Below are 24151 nucleotides of genomic sequence, written 5' to 3'. Positions count from 1 at the left end.
GAATAAAACAAAAATTAATGTTGCATGTCATGCATTTGTTTCTCAATGTAAAAGCTCATTAGACCATAGAAGAAGAAGAAGAAGACAATGAATAGAGGTCAAAGCTACTCAACAACTAGAAAAGGGAAAACAATGACTAATTTTTACAAGCCTATATAAGAAGACATGTTTAGAAGAGAAGAACACAGAAGATAACCATAATTTGCAAATGTTGAAACTTTGCTAAAATATTTTGCACCCTAAAAGCTTTGTAAGAACACAACATGTGTTCATTCCAGTATACTAGTAGAGAAAACTTAAATATTGTACACGTTGAAAGACGATGCCCTATCTAGTGAGCGAAAATAGTGATTTATTGATCACTCGAACTTTGTAACTGTCTTAAGCTAGAAGTAGCTTGTGAAAGAATACTTAGTGGTCAACGAGAAGTAATTTAAGTAAAGAATACTTAATAGTTAAGCTAGAAGTAACTTGTGTCCAAAATACTCAAATAAATCAAGAGTGACTTGTGTCAAGAATACTTAGTTAATAGCCATGAATAGTTTGTTTCAAGAATACTTAGTGCTATCCATAAGTATCTTGATTAAAGTACTCACTTGCACTTTGCAGCGATAGTGCTTAGTGGAACTTGACTGGCTAGTCAAGAATTAGACATAGTCTATTAAACAAAAGAACTAGTATAAAAATATCATGTAAACACTCTTTTTCATCTCTATATATTGCATGCTATTTGTATAACAATTTAAAGAGGGTGAATTGTTACAGTAGAATTGTAAAACCTAAAAATATTTTAATTCTAAGATCTCAATCTATTGTTTAACATTAAGCTACACTTGTAGAAAACAAAGTCATGGAAGAAAGGCAAGTTCAGGTCAAATTTCAAGCCAAACTACTAAGTCCATGGCAAGGAAGATATAAGAAAACTAGGATTTGTTGAACCAAGTTTGTTCAAGCTTTGAAGAATCCAAACCCTTTGAAGGTTGATGAAAGGCTGGTTGAGCTTGTTGTTGCTGTGTTGTCTTTTAGATAGGATATGGGGTAGACTTTATGTATAATCCACTATTGATTGAATCCAAAGCATAAGCATTCTCAATCCTTTTAAAAGAAAAGTGTTTTTCAAACTAAGTGAAAAACAACCTGTTGTTTTGTCGAAACAACCAATTGTTTTATACTTAGGTGTTTTTAGAAAGATTGAAAACTGTTTTTAAATGGTTGACTTGCTGTCAAACCAAAACAACCGATTGAATCGTGGAAACAACCGATTGTTTGTTTTGGAACCATAACAGAAAACTGTTTTGTGCTTTGACTGAGCATTAAATGATTTTCTAACTGTTTACGCTCCAGTTTTTAATGTTTTGACCAATATTTAAATGCAATGAATAGTTTGTTAAAATTTTGTAACAAACAACAACTTTGATTATATACAGAAAAACAGATTTGAGTTTTTCAATTGATTTGAGATTTTGAAAAGTTGAGAATTGCTTAGAGATTGCATTGATCAAAGAGCGTGAGATAGAATTTTCATCTTGTATTGATTTCAGATTTGTTCTGTAACAAGTGTAATCATTTGTATCTTTGAAAGAGACTTTGTGTGTATTGCTGAGAAGTGATGTGTGTTCTTGAGGGGATCAAGATCAACATTCTTAGTGTTGTTGTGCTTGACCAAAGGAAGTGTGTGTCTTGAGGGGATCAAGGTCACTTCTTTGGTTGTGTTGTAAGTAATCTAGGGTTGATTGCTTAGTGGATTCCCCAGTGGTTTCTGGGAAGACTGGATGTAGCTTTGGGTTTAGAGTGAACCAGTATAAACCTTTGTGTGCATTCTCTCTATCCCTTAACTCTTTAATTTCAATTTTATTTTTGTGAACTGGTATAAACAACCGATTGTTTTTCTGGTGCTGTGCTTTTTGCTTTGTGTTTTAGCAAATTGATTTCTTTATCAAGTTATTCTCGAAGTAATTTCATTCTTGGCTTAAAAGTTTGTGAAAACCCTCTTTAAACCATTCACCGCCCCTCTAGTTTAAAGCTATACATTCTAACAATTGGTATCAAAGAGCTTGGTACTTGAAATTTAATCAAGTTTGATCCGAAAATCTTTGTCTATGGCTGGAAAACTATCTTTTGAGGAAGGTGCTTCAATCTACAAACCACCTTTATTCTGTGGATTGAATTACAAGTATTGGGAGGCCAGAATGAAAATCTTTGTGGAATCTATTGATCAAGGAATTTGGGATTCAATCGAAAATGGTCTTTTCATTCCAAAGTTTAAAAAAAATGGTTCTTTGATTCCAAAACCTTGGTCTCAATGGACCAATGAAGAATGTAAAATGGTCAAGCTTGATAGTACTTTTGTTGTTAATTTTGATTGTTTGATTTTAATTTGAGTACAAGTTATATTCTAAATTTGAGTTTTGGGGCCTTTTTATTTTTTTTCCAGATTTGAGTTCATACTTGTTAGTTCCATACAAAATAACTTTTCATCCAATTATATTATGTTTTTGAAGTTTCCAATGCTTTTTTTAATTCTTGTATAGGTTTTCCTCTGTTTCAAAGTTTTTGTGCAGGCTGAAAACATTTATCAAAATTAATTATGTTGGTGAAAATTTTTGAAATTCTAAATTTGAGCAGTTTGATGTGTTAAGAAAAAGTGAAAAAAAAGAAGTATATAAAAATTCAAAATAGAAAAAAATGATAAATGAAAAACAAACAAGATGCAAATAAATCTGACTTTGGAAAATTTGAATCAATGAATTTGAAAAAATTATTTCAATTATTTGGCGCACAGTTTTTTTGAAATTCCAGCGCCTACATTGAGCTTAAACAATGAAGTTTCTGTGATTAAAATTTCGAATTCAATTTTGGAGTAATCTGTCCAACATAAATTCGACAAGTTAAAAGAAAATTTACACAAAAATTTGGTAGTGTTGTTTTTGTTTTATTTATCTATTCTAGTTCCATTCACTAAGATTCCATTTTATGTGCTACATTTTTCTTGTGAACTTTAATTTCATAATTGCCAATTTCTTGACCACTTTTTCAAGTCATGTCAATTACCAATTCCATTTGAAGTAGTCGTTAATTTTAAATGAGTTTTATTTCTTTGAAATTGTTTGACCTCTTTTGGTGGAAGTGACCTATTGTGTTTTGGTGAGTTGTGTAGCTGAAATTTTTTTGTGTAAGCAAGCTCACACAAATACCAAAAGGAGCTACAAGTGAAGGAGTGCATGGAATAGGTCATTAATTTTTTTGTGCATAAAAATTTGTTGACCTAATTTTCTTTGTATTTCTTTGAGTTGTAATTTGCAAGACTTTGATTAATTAGTCGATTAAATTTGTCTTAGTCGGTGAGGGTGTCTTCAAGGTTCAAAGTGTCAAGAAGCCTCACCTTAGGAAACGTCTAATTTTAAAAGCTTTCTAGATAGCAATTTTCAATTGTGTCTTTTATTGCTTTGGATATTTCTTAAATCAAAATTTTGTTTTCATCTTTGATTGTGCTCTAAGTAAATTCCTTAGAGAAAGGTTTGTGAAAATGTTGTAGGATAGTATCTGGCAAGAAAAGGCTGGGTACTAATGAGATCCTAGTAATTCACCGACTTCACTCCATCTATCTTTCTTTTTTGAAATTACTTTTATCACATAACTCTAACATGTCTACTCGTTCTTCAAGTCATAATGAAAGTGATATAAAATTCACATAATGTATTTTGAAACCATTGGCTAGAGATTTTCAATCACTATCTCTTAGATAATTGCAACATGAGACTCAAATTTTGGAAGATAAGAAAGAAAGAGATGCCCAACTTATAATATAGGAAGAAGGGTTGAAAATTGTTAGAGAAAAAGATGAATACATAAGAAAATTAAAAAAAATCTTCACATGCATCTAGTTCTAGGTCGAGTGACTCACATGCTTGGGGAGTCTTAGAGTGAATGAATATTATCAACCTCCACCTAGAAGAACTAGAAGGGAAAGCCAAAAAGAGACTAGGGTAGACTTTCCATATTTTTATGGAAAGGGAAATGTTGAAACTCGCCTAGATTGGGAGATGAAAGTAGAACAACTTTTTGCTTTCCATCGTGTTAGTGAGGAGAGGAAGGTACCCTTAGCCACTTTAAGCTTTGAAGGAAATGCTATGCATTGGTGGATAACCCTAAAGAGAGATAGGCACCTTCACAAGGACCCTCCCATTGAATATTAGAATGGCCTTAGGGGAGTCTTAAAATGTCGTCATATTCCTTCTTACTACAATAGGGAGTTGATGGACAAGCTCCATAGACTCCAACAAAGAACATTAGTGTAACGAAGTATAGGCAAAAGATGGAGCTTTACATGATGAGAGCCTCTATTAGGGAGGAAGAACCCACCACCATAGTAAGGTTCCTTATTGGTCTTAATCTTGAGATAAGAGATAGTGTAGAACTCTTACCAAACATGGACTTGAATGACTTGATCCAACTTTGTATAAAAGTTGAACAATAAATTTTGAGAAAAGGTCAAGTCTCAATGAGAGTTCATACTCTAACTTTTATCCCAAGAAAGAGTACAAGAAAAAAAGGGAGGATAGTTTGTCAAAAGATAAATCTGAAGAAACTCCAAAAAATATAAGAAAAGATGTGTCTACCCTACAAATCCGTAGTAGAGACATCCAATGCTTTAAGTGTCTTGGTAGAGGATATATAGCATCTCAATGCCCAAATAGGAGAACCATGATATTAAGAGGGAGGGATAAGTATAGCATCCAAGATGATGAGTCTAGCAGGGGAGAAGAAAAAAAAGAAGTGTGAGAGGGCATATCCATGTGAGGGGAATTAATGATGATTAGAAGAACCCTCAACAATCAACCTAGTCTGAACCATGAAACACGAAGATAGAACATCTTTCATACAAGATGTAAAGTTTTAAAAAACATTTGTTCTCTCATTGTGGATAGTGGATCTTGATGCAATTGTTGTAGCACTAGGATGGTTGAAAAGCTTAATCTACAAGTTATACTTTACCCAAAACCTTACAAACTTCAATGCCTGAATGAAGATGGGGATTTAACTGTAGATGAGCGAGTAAAAGTCATTCTTTCTGTGGGGAATTATAAAAAATAAATTTTATGTGATGTAGTACCCATGGAAGCATGCCACATCTTATTGGGAAAACCATGACAATTTGACAATAAAACTATCCATAATGGTCTTACCAACGAGATTACTTTTACACATAAGGAAAAGAAGTTTGTATTTTATCCTTTAACACCCTAAAAGTGATAAAGGACCAAGTAATTGAAACAAAAAAGAGAAAATGAGAAAAATAAATAAAATAAAAAATCAAGAGAAAGTCCTTTAGGGACAATGTTGAAGCATGCAAGAAGAGAGTCCTTTCCCACAAGGTCATTCAAATAGAAGAAAAAATAAAGTTGAAAACATACTTCTATCTGAACAACCTTCTAGTCTCCTCCTTTTAAAGGAACACTTGCATGCACTGCCACATATTTTGAAGTTTGTGAGCTACCTCCTCAAGTCAAAAGAATTTTAAAAATATTTGGTGATGTATGCACTAAGGAAGGATCCATTGGACTTCCACCTTTTAGGGGTATAGAACACCAAATAGATTAGTTCCGGGAGCTATTTTACCAAATAGACCAACTTATAAAACTAATCATGAGGACACTAAGGATTTAGAATCACAAGTTCAGGAATTGTTAGAGAATGGTTGGGTTCAAAACAGTCTAAGTCTTTGTGTTGCATCTATTTTGTTGGTGCCTAAGAAAGATGGAAAGTGAAAATGTGTTGTGATTGTAGAGCCATCAATAACATCACCATCAAATATAGGCATCCAATTCCTAGACTTGATGATATGCTTGATGAATTAAATGGGTCCATTATATTTTCCAAGATTGATCTTAAAAGTGGATATCACCAAATAAGAATTAGAGAAGGTGATGAGTGGAAAACTGCTTTTAAGACAAAATTTGGACTATAAGAGTGGTTAGTGATGCCTTTTGGACTCACTAATGCCCCTTGCACTTTCATGAGGCTTATGAATCATATCCTTACGGATTGCATAGGTAAATACGTAGTAGTTTATTTTGATGATATATTAGTTTATAGTCAAAGCTTAGAGTCTCACCTAAATCACCTTAAAGAGGTTCTTTTAGTTCTTAGGAACAATAGTTTGTTTGCTTATATAGAAAAATGCACATTTTTTGTAGACAGTGTTGTGTTTTTAGGTTTTATAGTTAACGAAAATGGGGTACATGTTGACCCTAAGAAAATCAAAGTCATCCAAGAATGGCCAACCCCACAAAATGTACAAGATGTTAGGAGCTTTCATGGATTAACAAGTTTTAATAGGAGATTTGTCCCTAACTTCTCAAGTTTAGTTCAGCACTCAATGAGTTAGTGAAGAAATAGACTCAATTTTGTTGGACGGATAAGCATGAGCAAGCCTTCAAAAGGTTGAAAGTTCAACTCACCAATGCACCCATTCTAGCTATACCAAACTTTTCAAAAACTTTTAAGCTAGAGTGTGATGCATCGGGAGTAAGAATAAGTGTTGTGTTGTTGCAAGGTGGACACCCAATTGCATATTTTAGTGAAAAACTTCATGGTGCAACCCTTAACTACCCCACCTATGACAAAAAGCTTTATGGAATTGTGAGGGCCCTGCAGACTTGGGAACACTATCTAGTCTCAAAAGAATTTGTCATACATAGTGATCATGAGTCTTTAAAATATTTGAAGGGTCAACACAAGTTGAAAAAAAGACATGCAAAGTGGATGGAATTTCTTGAGCAATTTCCATATGTTATCAAATACAAGAAGGACAATACAAAAATTGTGGTGGATGCTCTATCAAGAAGACATGCCCTCTTTTCTAAACTTGGAGTCCAAATTCTTGGATTTGAAAACATACTTGAACTTTATAAAGAAGATCAAAATTTTGAACCAACTTTTGCTAAGTGCCAACATAGAGCACAAATAGATTTTTATGTTTCTAAGGGGTACTTATTTAAATAAGGAAAACTTTGCATACCTCAAGGAAGACATAGAAACTCCTTGTAAAAGAATCACATGAAGGAAAACTCATGGACCATTTTGGAGTTGATAAAACTCTTAAGCTTTTAAAAGGAAAATTCTTTTGGCCACACATGAGGAAAAATGTCCAAATACATTGTCATAGATGCATCTCATGTTTAATAGCTAAGTTTAAGACAATGCCTCATGTACTCTACACTTCTTTACCTTTTGCAAGTGCTCATTGGCAAGACATAAGCATGAATTTCATATTAGGACTTCATAGGACACAAAGAGGTTTTCATTCCAACTTTGTTGTAGTGGATAAGTTTAGCAAGAAGGTTCATTTTATACCCTGCCATAAAATGGATGATGCTAACAACATCTCTAGGCTCTTCTTTAGAGAAATGGTAAGACTACATGGTTTTCCTAAGACCATAGTATCAAATAGAGATCCTAAATTTGTGGGTCATTTCTGGAGAACTCTTTGGGAAAGGCTAGGAACTAAGTTGAACTTCTCAACTTCTTGTCATCCTCAAACGAATGGACAAACTGAAGTTGTCAATAGATCTCTTTCCACTATGCTTAGATCAATCATGAAGGGAAACCACAAATCTTGGGATGAGTACCTTCCTCATATTTTGTTTGCATATAATAGAGTAGTTCATAAAACTACTAATATTTCTCCATTTGAGGTTGTGTATGGATTTAATCCTCTTACTCCTTTGGATTTGTTACCTCTACCTAATCTACAAGAATTTGTGCATAAGGAAGGAGTAACAAAAGCCGTATTTGTAAAGAAAATGCATGAGAGGATTAAAAATCAAATACAGCAATAAACAAAAAAATACATGAAACATAGCAATACGAGGAAGAGAAAGGTGATTTTTTAGGAGGTAGACTGGGTTTGGCTTCTCCTTAGAAAAGATAGATTCCCTAATCAAAGGAAGTCTAAGCTTAGTCCCTGGGGAGATGGTCATTTCCAAGTCCTCAAAAGAATTAATAATAATGCATATCAAATTGACCTGCCTAAGGAATACGGAGTACATACTACCTTCAATGTTATGGATCTAACACTTTTTGCAGGTAATGAAGATGAAGAGGCAGAAGCATGTGCTTTGAAGACAAATCTTCATCAAGAGGGAGGGGATGATGGAAGAAGGCCAAGTTCAGGCCCAACTACTAGGTCCATTGCAAGGAAGATACAAGAAGACTGGAACTCTGCTACTAATGGCACAAACACTGACACGGACATTGATACGACATGGACACGGACACGGAGATACATAAAATCTCTAAAATGTTGGACACGGGGACACAAATTTATATATTATATAATTATGAATTATATAAATTGACCATAAAGATTTATGTGCACAAGTATTTTCCATATTATTTTTTGGAGCAGAAATATGTTTTTCATGACTGGTTCACAAGGATTTGTTTCTTATTTCTATAATCATAATAACAATTTATACAATAAAGTTTGAATTTTTAGAAAATTAATGTATTTTTCTTTTTTAAAATTGTGTTAGAACCGTATTAGAATTATCAGAAATCTAACAAATATTTTTTGAATTGGACACTTCACAAATACATGTCCTACAGGTACGAGTGTCAGTGTCCGATAATCGGACACCGACACGCCATATAAGAGGAGTGTCTGAGCTTCAAATGCCATAAACCTAGTGTAGACTAGAATTTATTTTACTTGTATTTTTTATTAATTGTAATTAAGGTTGGATTAGGCACCTAAAAACCAACTTATGTTAAATTGGGATTTCTAGAAGACTCCTAAATTAACCTAGGCCTGTTCTAAACCTAAAAAACGGCACATGAAGCACACCTTGATCATGCTTGCCTTGTGACTCCAAAATAGGCGCCAATATCCAAACCCGTTGCATTTCAATTTCCCACCAATTTCTTTGTACAATGGTCTGACCTCTAGACTATATATAAAGAGTTTCTTGGCTCATGAAATTTCAAGATTAATGAATGAGTGAATTGTTGCCAAGATTACATGCTATTTCACTCTCTTGTCTTGCCTCTTTAGGATAACACCTTAATCTTCTTCTTCTCCTTCTCCTTCTCCAAGTGATATAGCCTAACCAATCACTCTCCTTACCAATCATGCACTTTCAAGGAAACCATAGCTCCATTAGAGCCCTCCTTGTTCGTTCTAACCATTAGGGAATTTATCTTCCTCTGATTAGGGAATCTGTCTTTTCTAAGGTGAAGTCAAACCCAATCTCCCTCCTAAAAAATCGCCTCTTTCTTCCCCTTATTGTTATGTTCCATGTATTTCTCTATTTGTTGCTTTATTTTGTTCTTAATCCTCTTATGCATTTTCTTTACAAATTCAGCCTTTGTTACTCCTTCCTTGTGCACAAAATCTTGTGGATTAGGTAGAGGTAACAAATTCAAAAGAGTAAGAGGATTGAACTCATACACAGCCTCAAATGGAGAAATGTTAGTAGTTTTATGAACTACTCTATTATATGCAAATTCAATATGAGAAAGGCACTCATCGCAAGATTTGTGGTTTCCTTTCATGATTGACCTAAGCATAGTGGAAAGAGATATATTTACAACTTCAGTTTGTCCATTCGTTTGAGGATGACAAGAAGTTGAGAAATTCAACTTAGTTCCAAGCCTTTCCCAAAGAGTTCTCCAGAAATAGCTTACAAATTTAGGATCTCTATCTGAAACTATGGTCTTAGGTAAACCATGTAGTCTAACCATTTCTCTAAAGAAGAGCTTAGAGATGTTGCTAGCATCATCCACTTTATGGCAAGGTATGAAATGACCCATCTTACTAAACCTATTCACTACCACAAAGATGGAATCAAAACCTCTTTATGTCCTAAGAAGTCCTAATATGAAATTAATGCTTATATATTTCCAATGAGCACTTGCAAAAGGTAAAGGAGTGTAGAGTACGTGAGGTATTGTCTTAGACTTAGCTATTAAACATGAAATGCATCTATGAAAATGTCTTTGGACATCTTTCCTCATGTGTGACCAAAAGAATTTTCTTTTTAAAAAGCTCATTAGTTTTATCAACTCCAAAATGGCCCATGACTCCTCCTTCATGTGCTTCTTTAACAAAGAGTTTTCTACGTGTTCTTTGGGATATGTAAAGTTTTCCTTCTTTAAATAAATACCCCTCGGAAATATAAAAACCTCCTTGTGCTCTGTGTTGGCACTCAGCAAAAGTGGGTGCAAAATCTTGATCTTCTTTATAAAGTTCAGGTATGTTTTCAAATCCAAAAATTTGGGCTCCAAGTTTAGAAAAGAGGGCATGTCTCTTTGATAGAGCATCTGCCACAATATTTGTATTGTCCTTCTTGTATTTGATAACATATTGAAATTGCTCAAGAAATTTCATCCACTTTGCATGTCTTTTGTTCAACTTGTGTTGACCCAAATATTTCAAAGACTCATGATCACTCTGTCCAACAAAATGGAGTGTCTTTCTTCACTAACTCATTGAGTGGTGAAGCTAAACTTGAGAAGTTAGGAACAAATCTCCTATAGAAACTTGCTAGATCATGAAAGCTCTTAACATCTCCTACATTTTGTGGGGTTGGCTACTCTTGGATGGCTTTGATTTTCTCGGGGTCAACATCTACCCCATTTTTGTTTACTATAAAACCTAAAAACACTACATTATCTACACAAAACGTGCACTTATCTATATTAACAAACAAACTATTTTTCCTAAGAACTAAAAGAACCTCCTTAAGGTGACTTAGGTGGGACCCTAGACTTTGACTATATACTAATATATCATCAAAATAAACTACTACATATTAACCTATGCAATCCCTACGGACATGATTCATAAGCCTCATGAAAGTGCTAGGTGCATTAGTGAGTCCAAAAGGCATCACTAACCACTCATATAATCCAAATTTGGTCTTAAAAGCAGTTTTTCACTCATCACCCTCCTTGATTCTTATTTGGTAATATTCGCTTTTAAGATCAATTTTATAAAATATAATGGACCCATGCAATTCATCAAGGTTATCATCAAGTCTAGGAATTGGATGCCCGTATTTGATGGTGATATTGTTGATGGTCCTACAATCACAACATACTCTCCACTTGCCCTCTTTCTTTGGCATCAACAAGACAGGTACAACACAAGGACTTAGATTCTTTTGAACCCAGCATTTCTCCAAACATTCCTGAACTTGTGACTATATCTTCTTAGTCTCCTCAGGATTAGTTCTATAAGTCGGACTATTTAGTAGACTAGCAGCTCCCGGAACTAAATCTATTTGGTGTTTTACACCCCTAAAAGGTGGAAGTCCAATGGGTCCTTCTTTAGGGAACACATCACCAAATTCTTTTAAAAGTTTTTGGACTTGAGGAGGTAGCTCACAAACTTCAGAAAGTGTGGCAGTGCATGCAAATGTTCCTTTACAAAGAAGGAGGCCTAAAGGTTGTTCAGATAGAAGTATATTTTCAATTTTATTTTCAATTTTTTCTTCTTTCTGAATGACCTTGTGGGAAGGAACACTCTTCTCCCACGCCTCAGCTTTCTCTCTAAGGTATTTTTCTGGTTTTTCTATTTTCTTTTTTTTTCTCGTTTTCTCTTTTTTGTTTCATTTGTACTTGGTCTTTTACCACTTATGAGCGTGTTAAAGGATAAAGTACAAACTTATTTTCTTACGAGAAAAAGTAATCTCGTTGGAAAAACCATTATGCATAACTTTTTTATCAAATTGTCATGGTCTTCCCAATAATATATGACAGGTTTTTATGGGTACTACATCACATAAAATCTCGTCTTTATAGTTCCCCACCAAAAGACTGACTTTTACTCGCTTGTCTATAGTTAGTTCTCCATCTTCATTGATCCATTGAAGTTTGTAAGGTTTTAAATGAGGTATTAATTGTAGATTAAGCTTTTCAACCATCCTAGTGCTACAGCAATTGCAGCAAGAACCACTATCCACAATGAGAGAACAAGTGTTTTCTAAAATTTTGCATCTTGTATGAAATATGTTCTCTTTTTGTTTCACGGTTCACACTAGGGTGATTGTTGAGGGTTCTTCTGATCATCATTAGTTCTCCCTCACAAGGATTTGCCCCCTCACTATCTTCTTTCTCTTCTTCTCCACTAGACTCTTCATCTTGGTTGTTATACTCATCCCTCCCTCTTAAGATCATGGTTTACCTATTTGAGCATTGGGATGTTATATGGCCTCTACCAAGACACTTAAAGCACTATATATCTCTAGTGCGGGGTTGTGAGGTTGACACATCTTTTCCTACACTTTTGAAAGTTTCTTTGGGTTTATCTTTTGAAAGACTATCCTCCCTTTCTCTTCTATACTCTTTCTTGGGATAAGAGTTAGAGTAAGAACTTTTCTTGCGACTTGATCCCTTTCTCAAATTTTGTTGCTCAACTTTTACACAAAGTTGGATCAAGTCATTCAAGTCCCTATAAGGCAAGAGTTCCACTTTTTCCCTTATCTCAAGATTAAGACCACTTAGGAACCTACCTATGGTTGTGGTTTCTTCCTCCCTAATAAAGGCTTTCATCATGTACAACTCCATTTTCTGCCTATACTCCTCTACATTCATGCTCTTTTGTTGAAGTCTTTGAAGCTTGTTCATTAAATCCCTATTGTAATATGAAGGAATATGGCGGCGTCTTAAGTCTCCCCTAAGGTCATTCCAATATTCTATGGGAGGGTCCTTGTGGAGGCGCTTATCTCTCTCTAAGGTTGTCCACCAATACATAGCATTTCCTTGGAAACTTAAGGTGGCTAAGGGTACTTTTCTCTCTTTACTAACATGATGGCAAACAAAAAGTTGATCTATCTTCATACCCAATCTATATAGGTTTCAACACTTTCCTTCCCATAAAAATAAGTAAAGTCTCCCCTAGTCTCTTTTGGGTATTCCCTTCTAGTTCTTCTAGGTCGAGGTTGATAATAATCATAACTCTCAGACTCCCCTCAGCATGTGAGTCACTCGACCTAGAACTAGATGCATGTGATGCATGTGGTTTTTTTAATTTTCTAATGTATTCATTTTTTGCTCTAACAATCTTCAACTCCTCTTCCAAAATGGCAAGATGAACATCTCTTTCTTTTTAATCTTCCAAAATTTGAGTCTCATGTTGTAATTGTCTAAGTGATAATGATTGAAAATCTCTAGCCAATTGTTTCAAAAGAGATTTTGTGGATTTTCTATCACTTTCACTATGACTTGAAGAATGAGTAGACATGTTTAGGGTTATATGATAAAAGTAATTTTCAATAAGAAAAATAGGTGAAGTGAAGTAGGTAATTTCCCAGAAAAGGGAGATAGATCACTTATGTGTAGATACTATCCCACAACACTTTCACAAACCTTTCTCTAAGCAATTTACTTAGAGCACAATCAAAGATAAAAACAAAAAAATTTTATGCAAGAAAACTATGCAAAGCAATAGAGCAATTGAAAGAAATTACTAACTAGAAAGCTTGTAAACTAGTCGAATCCTAAGGTGAGGCTTCTTGACACTTTGAACCTTGAATACACACTCACCGACTAAAGCGCATTAATCCACTAATTAATAAGAGTATTCAAAATTAAAACTCAAAGAATCACAAAAAAAATTAGGTCAACAAATTTGGATGCACAAATTAAAGTCTTCTTCTATGCACTCCTTCACTTGTAGCTCCTTTGTGTATATTTGTGTATGCTTTTGCAAAGAGGTGGTTCTTGTTCCTTGCTTTGTCTCCTTAGGTTATTCAACCTTAAATCTTTAATTCAACTCCTCTTTAGTGATATAGCTCTCACCAAAACAAATTTTAGCTCCACTACTCACCAAAGCATCTTTTAGGTCACTTCCACCAAAGAGAGGTCAAACAAGTTTAAAACAACAAAACTTAATTTAAAAAATAAGAGTATAGTAAAGGGAATTGATATTTGACATGACTTGAAAGAATATTCAATAAAATTGACAAGCAAAAAATTAAGGCACACAAGAAAAGGTAGCACACAAAGTGGAATCCCAGTGAATGGAACTAGAATAGATGAATAAAACCAAAAGCAACACTGCATAATTTTATTTTATTTTTTAGTAAATTTTCATGACTTGTAAGATTTATGTCGGCCAGAATACTTCAAAATTGAACTTGGAATTTTAACCACGTAAACTTCAAGGTTTAAGCTAAAACTAGGCACTGGTGAGCCAAAAAATTGTAATAATTTTTTCAAGATCACTGCCACTTCACTTTTTTTTTCAGAGTCAGAAATTTTACACTCGATTCGTATTTCATTTATCACTTTTTTTTTATATTTTGAATTTTGCTATGTTTCTTTTTTCACTTTTTCTCAACACATCAAACTACTCAAATCTAGAATTTCATAATTTTTCACCAACAGAAATAATTTCTGAAAACGATTCCAGCAGCACAGAACCAGTGAAAACAGAGAAATCCTAAACTGGAATTAAAAAAAAATAATGAAACTTCAAAAATACAATGAAATTAGATGGAAATGAACTTGTATGGAGCTAACACACAAGTATGAACTCAAATCTGAAAATATAAAAGGCACCAAGGCTTCAAAACAGGATTATAAACTGAACTCAAAACAAAATCTAGCAACCAAATCAACAACAAAAGGTACCACTTAGAATTGATGACATTGTAGGATGAACATGACTTTCACAAAACTTGTATGGATTCAAAAATCAAAATGACTCAACCACAAACACTTTGTACGGATTAAAATCACAAGAAAACTGAAATAAAAGAAAAACAAAACAGCCAACACAATGTAACCTAATAACAATTTGAAAACGAAAGTTCAAGATCAAGTTGAACCAAATGCATCAATTGAAATTTTCCAAACAGCAACACAACTTCAAAATGAAACTAAAAATAGCAAGACATTCAAGACAGCATATGACAACACGGAAATGAAGAAAACAAAAAAATTAAATGAAGAGAAAAACATTTATCTCTTGAAGAACCAAAACTCTTGATACCAAATGATGGGTTTGCACTTCATGACCGATTGTTCTTCTTGGAGATTTGAAAAGGGTGGCAGAAGCAATGGATGTGATGGATCAAGGAGAGCTTATATAGAGTTATGGGTTTCTTGAAGGTGCATGAAACGTATGGAGAGTGATCATATCACTTGGAGATCAAAGTATCTAACCTAGAGAGACTAGACAAGGGAATAGAAGCTTGCAATATTTGGCAGCATTTTACTCATAAAATTGATCTTACAAAGCATGAGTCAAACATCCCTATATATAGGTGCAAGTGCCTTGGAAAACAAGAAGGTGGAGGGGTAGAAAAGAGACATGAAAGGAGCAATCTAGCGTGTTGACCTAGGTCAATGCCACCTCTTGGCTAGGTTTCTAGAATGTAGGGTTACATTCCTACCCTAAAGGGCCTAGGCTCAAGCCAAACTGATAAATACACTCCCTATTATGCTAAATGTATTCTACTCTACTGAAATTACAAATAAAGAAATTAGTTTATTGTTCCTGCCGGTTGACTCGCTTCGCCAGTTGACTCGAACGGCAGCCTTTGGCCCTCCTATCTCCACTTAAGAATCGAATTTCCTTGATCGAAGAATCTTTCACCTGCAAAGACAAAGGGCGTCTTGACGGTCGTTTGCACTCCAACGCTCAAGTCAGTATTAGGGCAAAGAAACACTAAGTGTATAAAGTAGTTTCAGTCTTTGAAATTGTGTAAGTCAGCTCCGGCATTCTGTTATCTGGGTACGTGGACTAACTCGAACACCTCAAACATCTCCCTCAGAACCTGGACATACTCTAGATATGCAGCCATCTGAGGGTCTTTAGCATGGTATTCCCCTTGACCTGTCCTGTGACTAACAAGGAGTCACTTTTCGCCAGCAAACCTTTCGCACCCATCTCCTTAACTAGCAGCATTCCAGCGATCAGGGCCTCATACTCTGCCTGGTTGTTACTGGCCTTGAAAGCGAACCGCATGGCCTGCTCAACTAGCAACCCATCTGGCCCTTCCAAGATCACTCCAGCCCCGCTACCATGTTGGTTGGAGGAACCATCTACAAATAGTACCCATCTGAAACCAGCTCCTTCTTGGTGTGTGGCTGCCGAGGAGAGCTCTACCATGAAGTCAGTATAAACCTGGCCTTTATTAGGGCCTCTGGGCTCGAACTGCACATCAAACTATGATAGTTCTACCACCTATCGTACCATCCTTCCTGCCACATCTGGCTTCTGTAAGACCTTGCGAATGGGAAGGTTTGTCATCACTATTACGGTGAAGCTCTGGAAGTAGTGGCGAAGTCTTCGCGCTGAGAACACTACTGCCAGAACTGCTTTCTCTATGGCCTGGTATCTCACCTCTGGCTCTTGCAATACTTTGCTAACAAAGAAGATCGGCTTCTGCACCTGGTTATGCTCTTGCAGCAGAACCAAACTAATCGCCTTTTCTGTAACCGCGAAGTACAGGCAGAGTGGAGTACCCCGTTGTGGCTTGCACAACACTGGTGGATTGGCTAGGTACTCTTTTAGTTTTAAGAACGCCTCTTCGCACTCTCTGGTCCATACGAACCTGTTTCTCTTCAGGCACTGGAAATAAGGATGCCCCTTATCTCCTCCTGCCGACACGGATCTGGACAGAGCGGCCATGCGCCCCGTCAACTGCTGCACCTCCTTAACTGAGATCGGGCTCCTCATTGCTATTATCGCAACACACTTCTCAAGATTCGCCTATATCCCACGCTCAGTGAGTAGGAACCCCATGAACTTGCCTGCCTCTACCCTGAACACACAATTCTTTGGGTTCAGCTTCAACTTGTACTTGGTTATTGTGGTGAATAGCTCTTCAAGGTCTGTTACATGCTGCTCTCTCTGTTGGGAGGTGACCACCATGTCATCTACATACGCTTGGAATCCGCCCTAGCATGGGCGCTAACACTTTGTCCATCAGCCTTTGGTACGTCGCCCATGCATTTTTAAGCCTAAAGGGTATCACCTTATAACAGTAACAAGACAGCTCTGTCATGAACGTTGTCTTGCACTTGTTCCTGGGGTGCATCATGATCTGGTTGTAACCAGAAAAGGCATCCAGGAAACTAAGTAGTCTGCAACCAAACGCACTGTCCATCAAAGCATCAATACTGGACAGCGGGTAGGAGTCTTTCGGACAAGCCTTGTTGAGGTCTGTGAAGTCAACGCACATCCTCCATTTCTCACTGACCTTCTTTACTAGCACCACATTTACCAGCCACTCAGGGTACTAAATCTCCCTTATGTGTCCGGCCTTTAGTAGTTTTTCTGTCTCTTTTCTGACGACTTGTCGCCTCTCTTCGTTAAACTTTCGTCTTTTCTGGCGAACAGGTCGGACCTGGGGGTCCATTGCGAGACGATGACACAAGTCAGGATCTATGTCAGGCATGTCTGAGGCAGACCATGCTAAAGCATCAAGGTGTCGCGCTATGACCTTGGTGATCTGATCCTGCGTCTTCTGACCTAAGGATTTGCCAAGTTTGAACATCTTCCTGCTGATCTCTCTCTCTAACACATCTTCGGCAGGTTTGGGTCGTCTTTCTCGGGCGATCTCTGCACGGGTGACCCCTTCTTCCCTTGGAGGCTGAGTGGTAAGGGCGAACACTCTTCTCTTCGTCTTGAGACTATTTTCGTAACACTTCTTAGCCTCTTTCTAATCAGACTTGATGGTGATCACCGTACCCTCAAGGGAAGACAGCTTCATCTTCATGTGCCTCGTAGAGGCCACCGCTCCAATCCTGTTCAAAGTAGGTTTGCCCAAAAGTATATTATAGGCTGATGGAGCGTTAACAACGAGGTACTTGATGCTTACAGTACGCGAGGTTGTGCCATCCGTAAAGGTCATTCTCAGCTCTATGTGTCCACGCACCTCCACCTAGTCTCCAGCAAAACCATACAAGCAACCAATATAAGACCTCAACTGGTCTGAAGACAACTGTAACTTGTTGAAGGTCGACCAGAATATCACATCGGTTGAACTTCCCTGGTCCACGAGGACTCAATGCACCCTCTTCTTTACTGTTACTACCGAAATCACAACTGGGTTGTTGTCGTGCGAGACAACATCCTGCCGATCGTGAAGACGAGGTCATCTGCCTCATGCACCTCTACTGCCATCACCTCTTGCTCGTACTTCTTCCGTTGGGAGGCATAGCATCCTCCTCTTGAGAATCTTCCAGAGATGGTGTTGATTTCACCATGGGCACCTCGTGCCCCTGATCTATTCCTACAGCCACCAATGCCTGATCTTCCTGCGGCTCCTGGAGGTAGTTCTTCAAGAAGCCGTTTTTCACTAGCTTGTCCATTTGGTGTGCCAAGGCCAAGCAGTTGTGTATAGAGTGGCCATATGTCTGATGGAATTCACACCAAGCGTTCTTGTTGGGCCCCATCTTTTTGTCTGTTTTCGGAGGCATCCTCAATCTTGCCGCTATGTTAGGAATAGCGATCAGCTCCTTGAGCTCTACATGAAAATTGTGCTTAGGGGCGGGTCTCTCCGCGCACGTGCTCCAACCCTCATAGGTTGAGGTCAACCTGCTGCTCGAGGTCGGACAGGACTGACGAAGCTACGCTTCTGTGACTCGATCTTCTACGACGATGTACGCCAACGCTCGACGCCTGATCTCGCATAACGTCTTTGGGTAGAACCTGAAAAGTGATTCACTGAACGGCCCTGACAGCATTCCCTTAGTGAAGGCGTGCATCGTCATGGCCTCATCTGTGAGCTTGAGCCTCCCCAACTGGACTCCAAACCTGTTCAAGAACTCCTTTAAGGACTCTCCCTGATATTGTAATGAATAAAGTCAACAGGTTGCTTCTTATTTCTTTTTACATGACCATGACAGAACACCTGACGTAAGCATGAAAACATACTTGAAGTGTTTTCATGCCATCAGTATCTTCAATATAGTCATTTTCTGAATAAGTTTTTTTTTTTTTATCAGCATAAACCAACTGGTATCCTTCTTTGTCCTGGTTGTACATAATATCAAATTCTAAAGTTCCCTTTAAGTATAAACCAACGGGTACTTTAAATAATTTTAACAATTTTAAAATAATACTAATTTCCTAATAATTATTATTGGTGGGTTAAAACTATTTTAGAGCTTTTATAAAGTAAGTAAAAAAAATGTTATTGCCATAGATTTTTTGTATTGCATTCTGCAATTAAATAATTTTAACAAAATCTTTTTAAAATGTTAACTACCTAATAAATTGTTATTTGGTAGTTTAAAAGTTTGTTAGGATTTTATAAAATAAGTTGAAAACATAATTATTATTTATTTTATTTTTAATTTGCAACGTTCATTACTATAAATAATTTGAACATAATTTCATTTAAATTGGTTCTCTATTAAATTTAAAAGGGGAAACGTTTAGAATATATATTTTTGAATTAACAGTTATGTTTCTTCTTTTTTATCTCTATAGTTACCTTCCGTTTCAGATTCTTTTTCTTTTTTCCTTCTTCATCGTAAACTCAGCGACGGACGCTCTTTCTTCCCCCCTGGCTGACAACTTCAAGATTCTACAATTTTGTGGACTGTCGCTCAAAGATTTTTGTGCAAACCCTAACATCGCCCGTGAAAGAGAGTGAATGAAGACGGATGGGGAGCGCCGGTTGCAGAGATGAAGGAAAGACAAAAATCTGAAATAAGGGATAGAATGGAGAATTAAACAAGAAAGCATGCTCACCATTAATTAAAAAGACATCTCTTTCCCACAAGAAAGGTGCAAAACCATCTCCTACCTTCACAAGAATGCTGGCTTGGCTGTGAAGGTTTCTTGATGATGCAGCTTCCTATACAGATCATTAATGTCTATCGTTACGCTTTAAAAAGGTATAGCAAAATTATCGCCCAACTTATCTTAAACAAGTGCTTAAATTTATAAAAAGTAATGTACAACCATTTATAATTTTTTTTAATTATTCCAATTAGTTTCTGGATTAATAAAAACTCATAAATTTAATGTATTCCAAGGCGAAAAGCAAATTGTTCTAAAATGAAATTTTGATATTTCAACATCTGTTTAAGGAAACCAAAAGCGTAGGCATATCTCTTCGACTTTTCTAAATGCAGGCTTCCCAAAATAAGGTCTACAGTAAGTCTCAGAACATCCTACAGATGTTTCAGAACTTACAAACTGCCATCATAGAGAATAGTACGTGTGAATGATGATACTAAAGCCATCATTTTTTTGGTGAACAACGGAAATTGAAAAGAAAAGCTAGAAACGCATGGAAAAGAAAATTCCCAACGCTGTCTCAGCTAACAAAAACCAACTCTTCAATGTCCCGGAACATAGAAGATCATCTCTATGGCTTGCAAACTCAAACCATGATATGCAACAAAATATCAGCGACTTGATTTACTCCTTATAAACATGAATCCCACTGAAGGAAGGAGCCCCATCTTAGAAATGAGGTTTCAATCGGCTCAAATCATCTTTCTGTGAACCGTCCGATTCATCTTTAACTTCAGTAGTAACGGAGGATCTACAATTTTCAGTGTTAATAGCCCTGCCAGCACATCTTCCCTTGTCAACACGACATTCTAGACAAATAGAAGGCAGTGATTCTGATTCTGATTCTGACTCTGAGCATACTGACTTTTGACTCTCACTCATAGATAAGCCTTCCTTGAAAAAAGAAGGTACAATTGAACCATTTTCATGGTTGGGGTTCTGTAAACAGTCAAATCCATCTTCAACTCCACCAACAAAGGAGCTGCTACCTTTTGACATTTGTTCTTTACAATTACTTCCTCTGCCAGTGGATGTGATCTTCCCAGTATCATGCTCTTGACATATTGAATGCAGTGAGTCTGTACCTTCCTTTATAGGAGCAGAAATTTCGATTACAAGCTTTTCAGATCCATCTTTAAGTTCAATAGTAAAGGAGGAGCCGCAGTCCTGTCGCATTTCTTTCTCAGTATTAGTACCTCTGCCAGCACATACAATCTTATGCAAGTGATGCTCTTGACAAATTGAACGCGAAGACTCTAAGTTCAGAGATACTGAACTTATACTATCCATCTTACATAAACCTTTCTTGATATTGACAACTATTGCCTTTGCAAGAGGCTGAAGCAAAAACATTGTGGGTCACGTTCTCCAGACATTTTGATTCATCACTATATGCAGTAAGAGCACCATCGGTGGATTTTTCTCCTCCTTCACCGCAGACATATCCCATGGCATGACTAGTTTTCTTATCTTCAGAATGTGTTCCACTAATAATGTTTTGTACATTAATATCTTTAATGCTATCCAGACATTCTGACTTATCATTAAATACAGCAAGTGCACTATCGGATGCGCTTTCTCCTCCATCACTGTGGGCATATCCCCTAGCATGACTACTATTCTTGTCTTCAGAATGTGTTTCACTAATAATGTTTCTTAGTTCAGCATCTGCCTTAGTGTTAACCTCAGTTTGAACCAATGCACAGCAGCTTTCCTTAACATCCTCGACATTACAACTTCCAAGTTGTAAGTTTTTAGAAGCATCGAGGTCAATGCCCTTATCACCAGAAGTTAAACTCTTGCTGAAATTTGGGCGGATCAACTTTCTTCTCCTTTGTTGCCCAAGCACCGAATTCTCATTTACAGCATTAAGTTTCCTGACTTTGCTACGCCGCTTGAAATCCACAAAACATGTGTTTTCGGCTGTTTTGATAGTATTGCCTGCAGTTGCATCAGTTAAATCCATAATTCGATCATTCAAGGTATTTTCAAAGAAATCACCCTCTTTCATTCTCAAACTTTCAGCTTTGTGGCACTTGAGCTTTCTTTTTGTCATCCACTTGTTGTGACTCTGCCGAACCCTTTCCATCACTTCATCAACTGAAGTATGGAAATCATTGTGTCCATCTTGTTTGTTGATATCCTGCATAAAAGATAATCGAGAAAAAACACTACTTTTTTGTTTTGGATAACCAGAATTATTATTTTGAGTACCGCCATAACTTCCAATATCATATTCATAGACTAGTGGATCACCCTCTTCGAAATGACCCTCAATTGCCCATGAAATATCATGAGTAAATGTTTCGTTGCTTTTCTGTAGTGTTATCTCATGATTTGGGTTTTCTTGCAAAGTTGTGGAATGAAATTTGTTGCCTAACATTGGCTGGTGATTATGGAACAAGGAAGAAAAGGGCTCATGTAGACTGCAGCTACTCTTTCGAGTATCTGGAGGGATAGGGGATGACAAAGACTTCAAGGAGGGAACGTCATTGCAAGCCTCAGAAACAACAGATTCTGCTGCCAACTGGTCAGAATTTTGAACCGTGTTGAGAGGTATGTAATCCCTGTTGCTACTATACAAAACAGAATTTTGAAGGTCAACAGGGTGCCACCTGTTCATGCCTTTCAGTTCATTATTATGGATGAGATACGGTTGACTGCTCAGGGAATTCCTTCCGAAGTTGTTTGACGGAGTAATCCTTTCTATTATTGGCTCAGAACCATCACTAACTCCAAAAGATGATGCCTGGCTAAAATTTAAACCAGGAACATCTTGATCATATAGAAGGGATGTCCTCTTAGAATTAGCACTTCCTTGTGTTGCACATGTATTATTTAAGAGCTGTGTCGCCATTGGGTGAATCATAGTTGAAGTTGGCCTAAGCTGATTTTGAACCGAAGAACTATGCTCCAAAATAGGCTTGCTGTAAAAACCAGACGGGTTGATATGGGAATTATGTAGACCAGGAACATCATTTGAAAATACCATCCTCTGATCCGTCTCTGGAAGGGAATTATTCATGAGTCTATCACTAATTGACAAGTTTCCCTCACCATGAATTCTAATTTCATCACATAGACTTTTGGGGTATCCACCAATGATGTTTGGCCTGGGACAGATATCCATATAATCCTCATTCTCATATGCAATAAACCTACGTTCATCCTTTAATCCCGAATAGTCACAAACATACTCAGTTGCATTATCCACTGCAGCAAACTGAGCAGCCCTTCCTCGCTTAATACTTGCATTTAATCCAGTATATTCAAATTCACCATTGTAATCCAAATTACCTTGGTGTTTATGCATTATGACAGGTGATATGTTACCACCCAAACCTTGCCCACTTTGATCTCTTTCAAATTGCATTCCATGATCAATAGATCTTCCAACATTGCCTAAAGGGGACCTTTCAGTTCTGCCCAACTGTCTCCCAGGGGGCTCTGGTTCTATCTTTCTCTTGCTGAACAAATATATAAGTTTATAGACCTACACAAAAGATTGATTGAAAATTTTTAAGCAAATCATCCTCATTATTTTTAAAACTAATCATGTTCAACCAAGAGCAGACCTGATTTTCAGATAGCCCAAAGTTAAACTTGTTAGCTGAAAAGTAATTTTCTCTGATTGCATCACGGAATAATTTCTCTGGAAGTGGCTTACAGAACCAAATTGGATCAAACTTAACCTACATCAGATCATTGAGAAAGTGTGGCCATCATATCGATCATTAATCAAAGTAAGAAAAAATTAACTGGCGCACTCAGAATCAGAACAATGCATTGTTCATTGCTGGTGCAAGGAGAAATTTATAAAATGAGGTTATTGAATTGTTACCTGAGCAGGAAATCGATTCCCGGCTTTCGCAAAGGCATTAGGTATAATATTGATACCTCCATCACAGGAAGCCTTGAACACACCATGAAGTTGTCTCTTGTCATACTCATATAAGAATAAAATCATTCCAGCTTTAATCTGCTCTACAAACTGGATTTCAGTTGATGGGAGGCCAAATATTCCCTTCTTGAAGCATTCTATTTTAGTCTCACTATTTGAAATAAAGATTACTCCAAAATCCGGGTCTTTCCCATCAGCATTGTTGCGCTTATTGTTCAATCCCATGAGAATATATGTTTACTATACTACGCTGTCACATTAGAAAATAAACAGCAGTGTCTGCATTGTGTAAATATAGTCACACATAACAAAAGCGTTTTAAACTTCATACATCAACCAGTATTTAGAAAGTTCAAATGACAACCATAACTGTCAAACTCTACAGTTAAAATTACAATGATCGACACACAATAAACTCCTCCTTAAGAACTAACCAGCAATCTATTTGATAATACTTAAAAGAAGAACGAGGCACATGCACATTC

At 36.7% G+C, this 24151-nt stretch overlaps 1 protein-coding gene across 1 annotated transcript; it reads right to left on the bottom strand.

The window, feature by feature from the left end:
- Nucleotides 1-20434: 20434 nt before the first annotated feature.
- Nucleotides 20435-23900, bottom strand: LOC137810869 (DCD (Development and Cell Death) domain protein). The gene is given in 4 exon segments (XM_068612346.2): nucleotides 20435-21082; nucleotides 21084-23258; nucleotides 23341-23457; nucleotides 23607-23900. Coding segments are annotated over 4 exon segments (3225 nt in total). The 5' UTR covers nucleotides 23892-23900.
- Nucleotides 23901-24151: the final 251 nt, after the last annotated feature.

The sequence above is a fragment of the Phaseolus vulgaris genome, chromosome 2 (genome assembly GCF_051622355.1).
Source record: "Phaseolus vulgaris cultivar YP4 chromosome 2, ASM5162235v1, whole genome shotgun sequence".
Classification (NCBI taxonomy): Eukaryota; Viridiplantae; Streptophyta; class Magnoliopsida; order Fabales; family Fabaceae; genus Phaseolus; species Phaseolus vulgaris.
The sequence above is the reverse complement of the archived record's forward strand: the minus strand, read 5'-3'. Positions and strand labels throughout refer to the sequence as shown.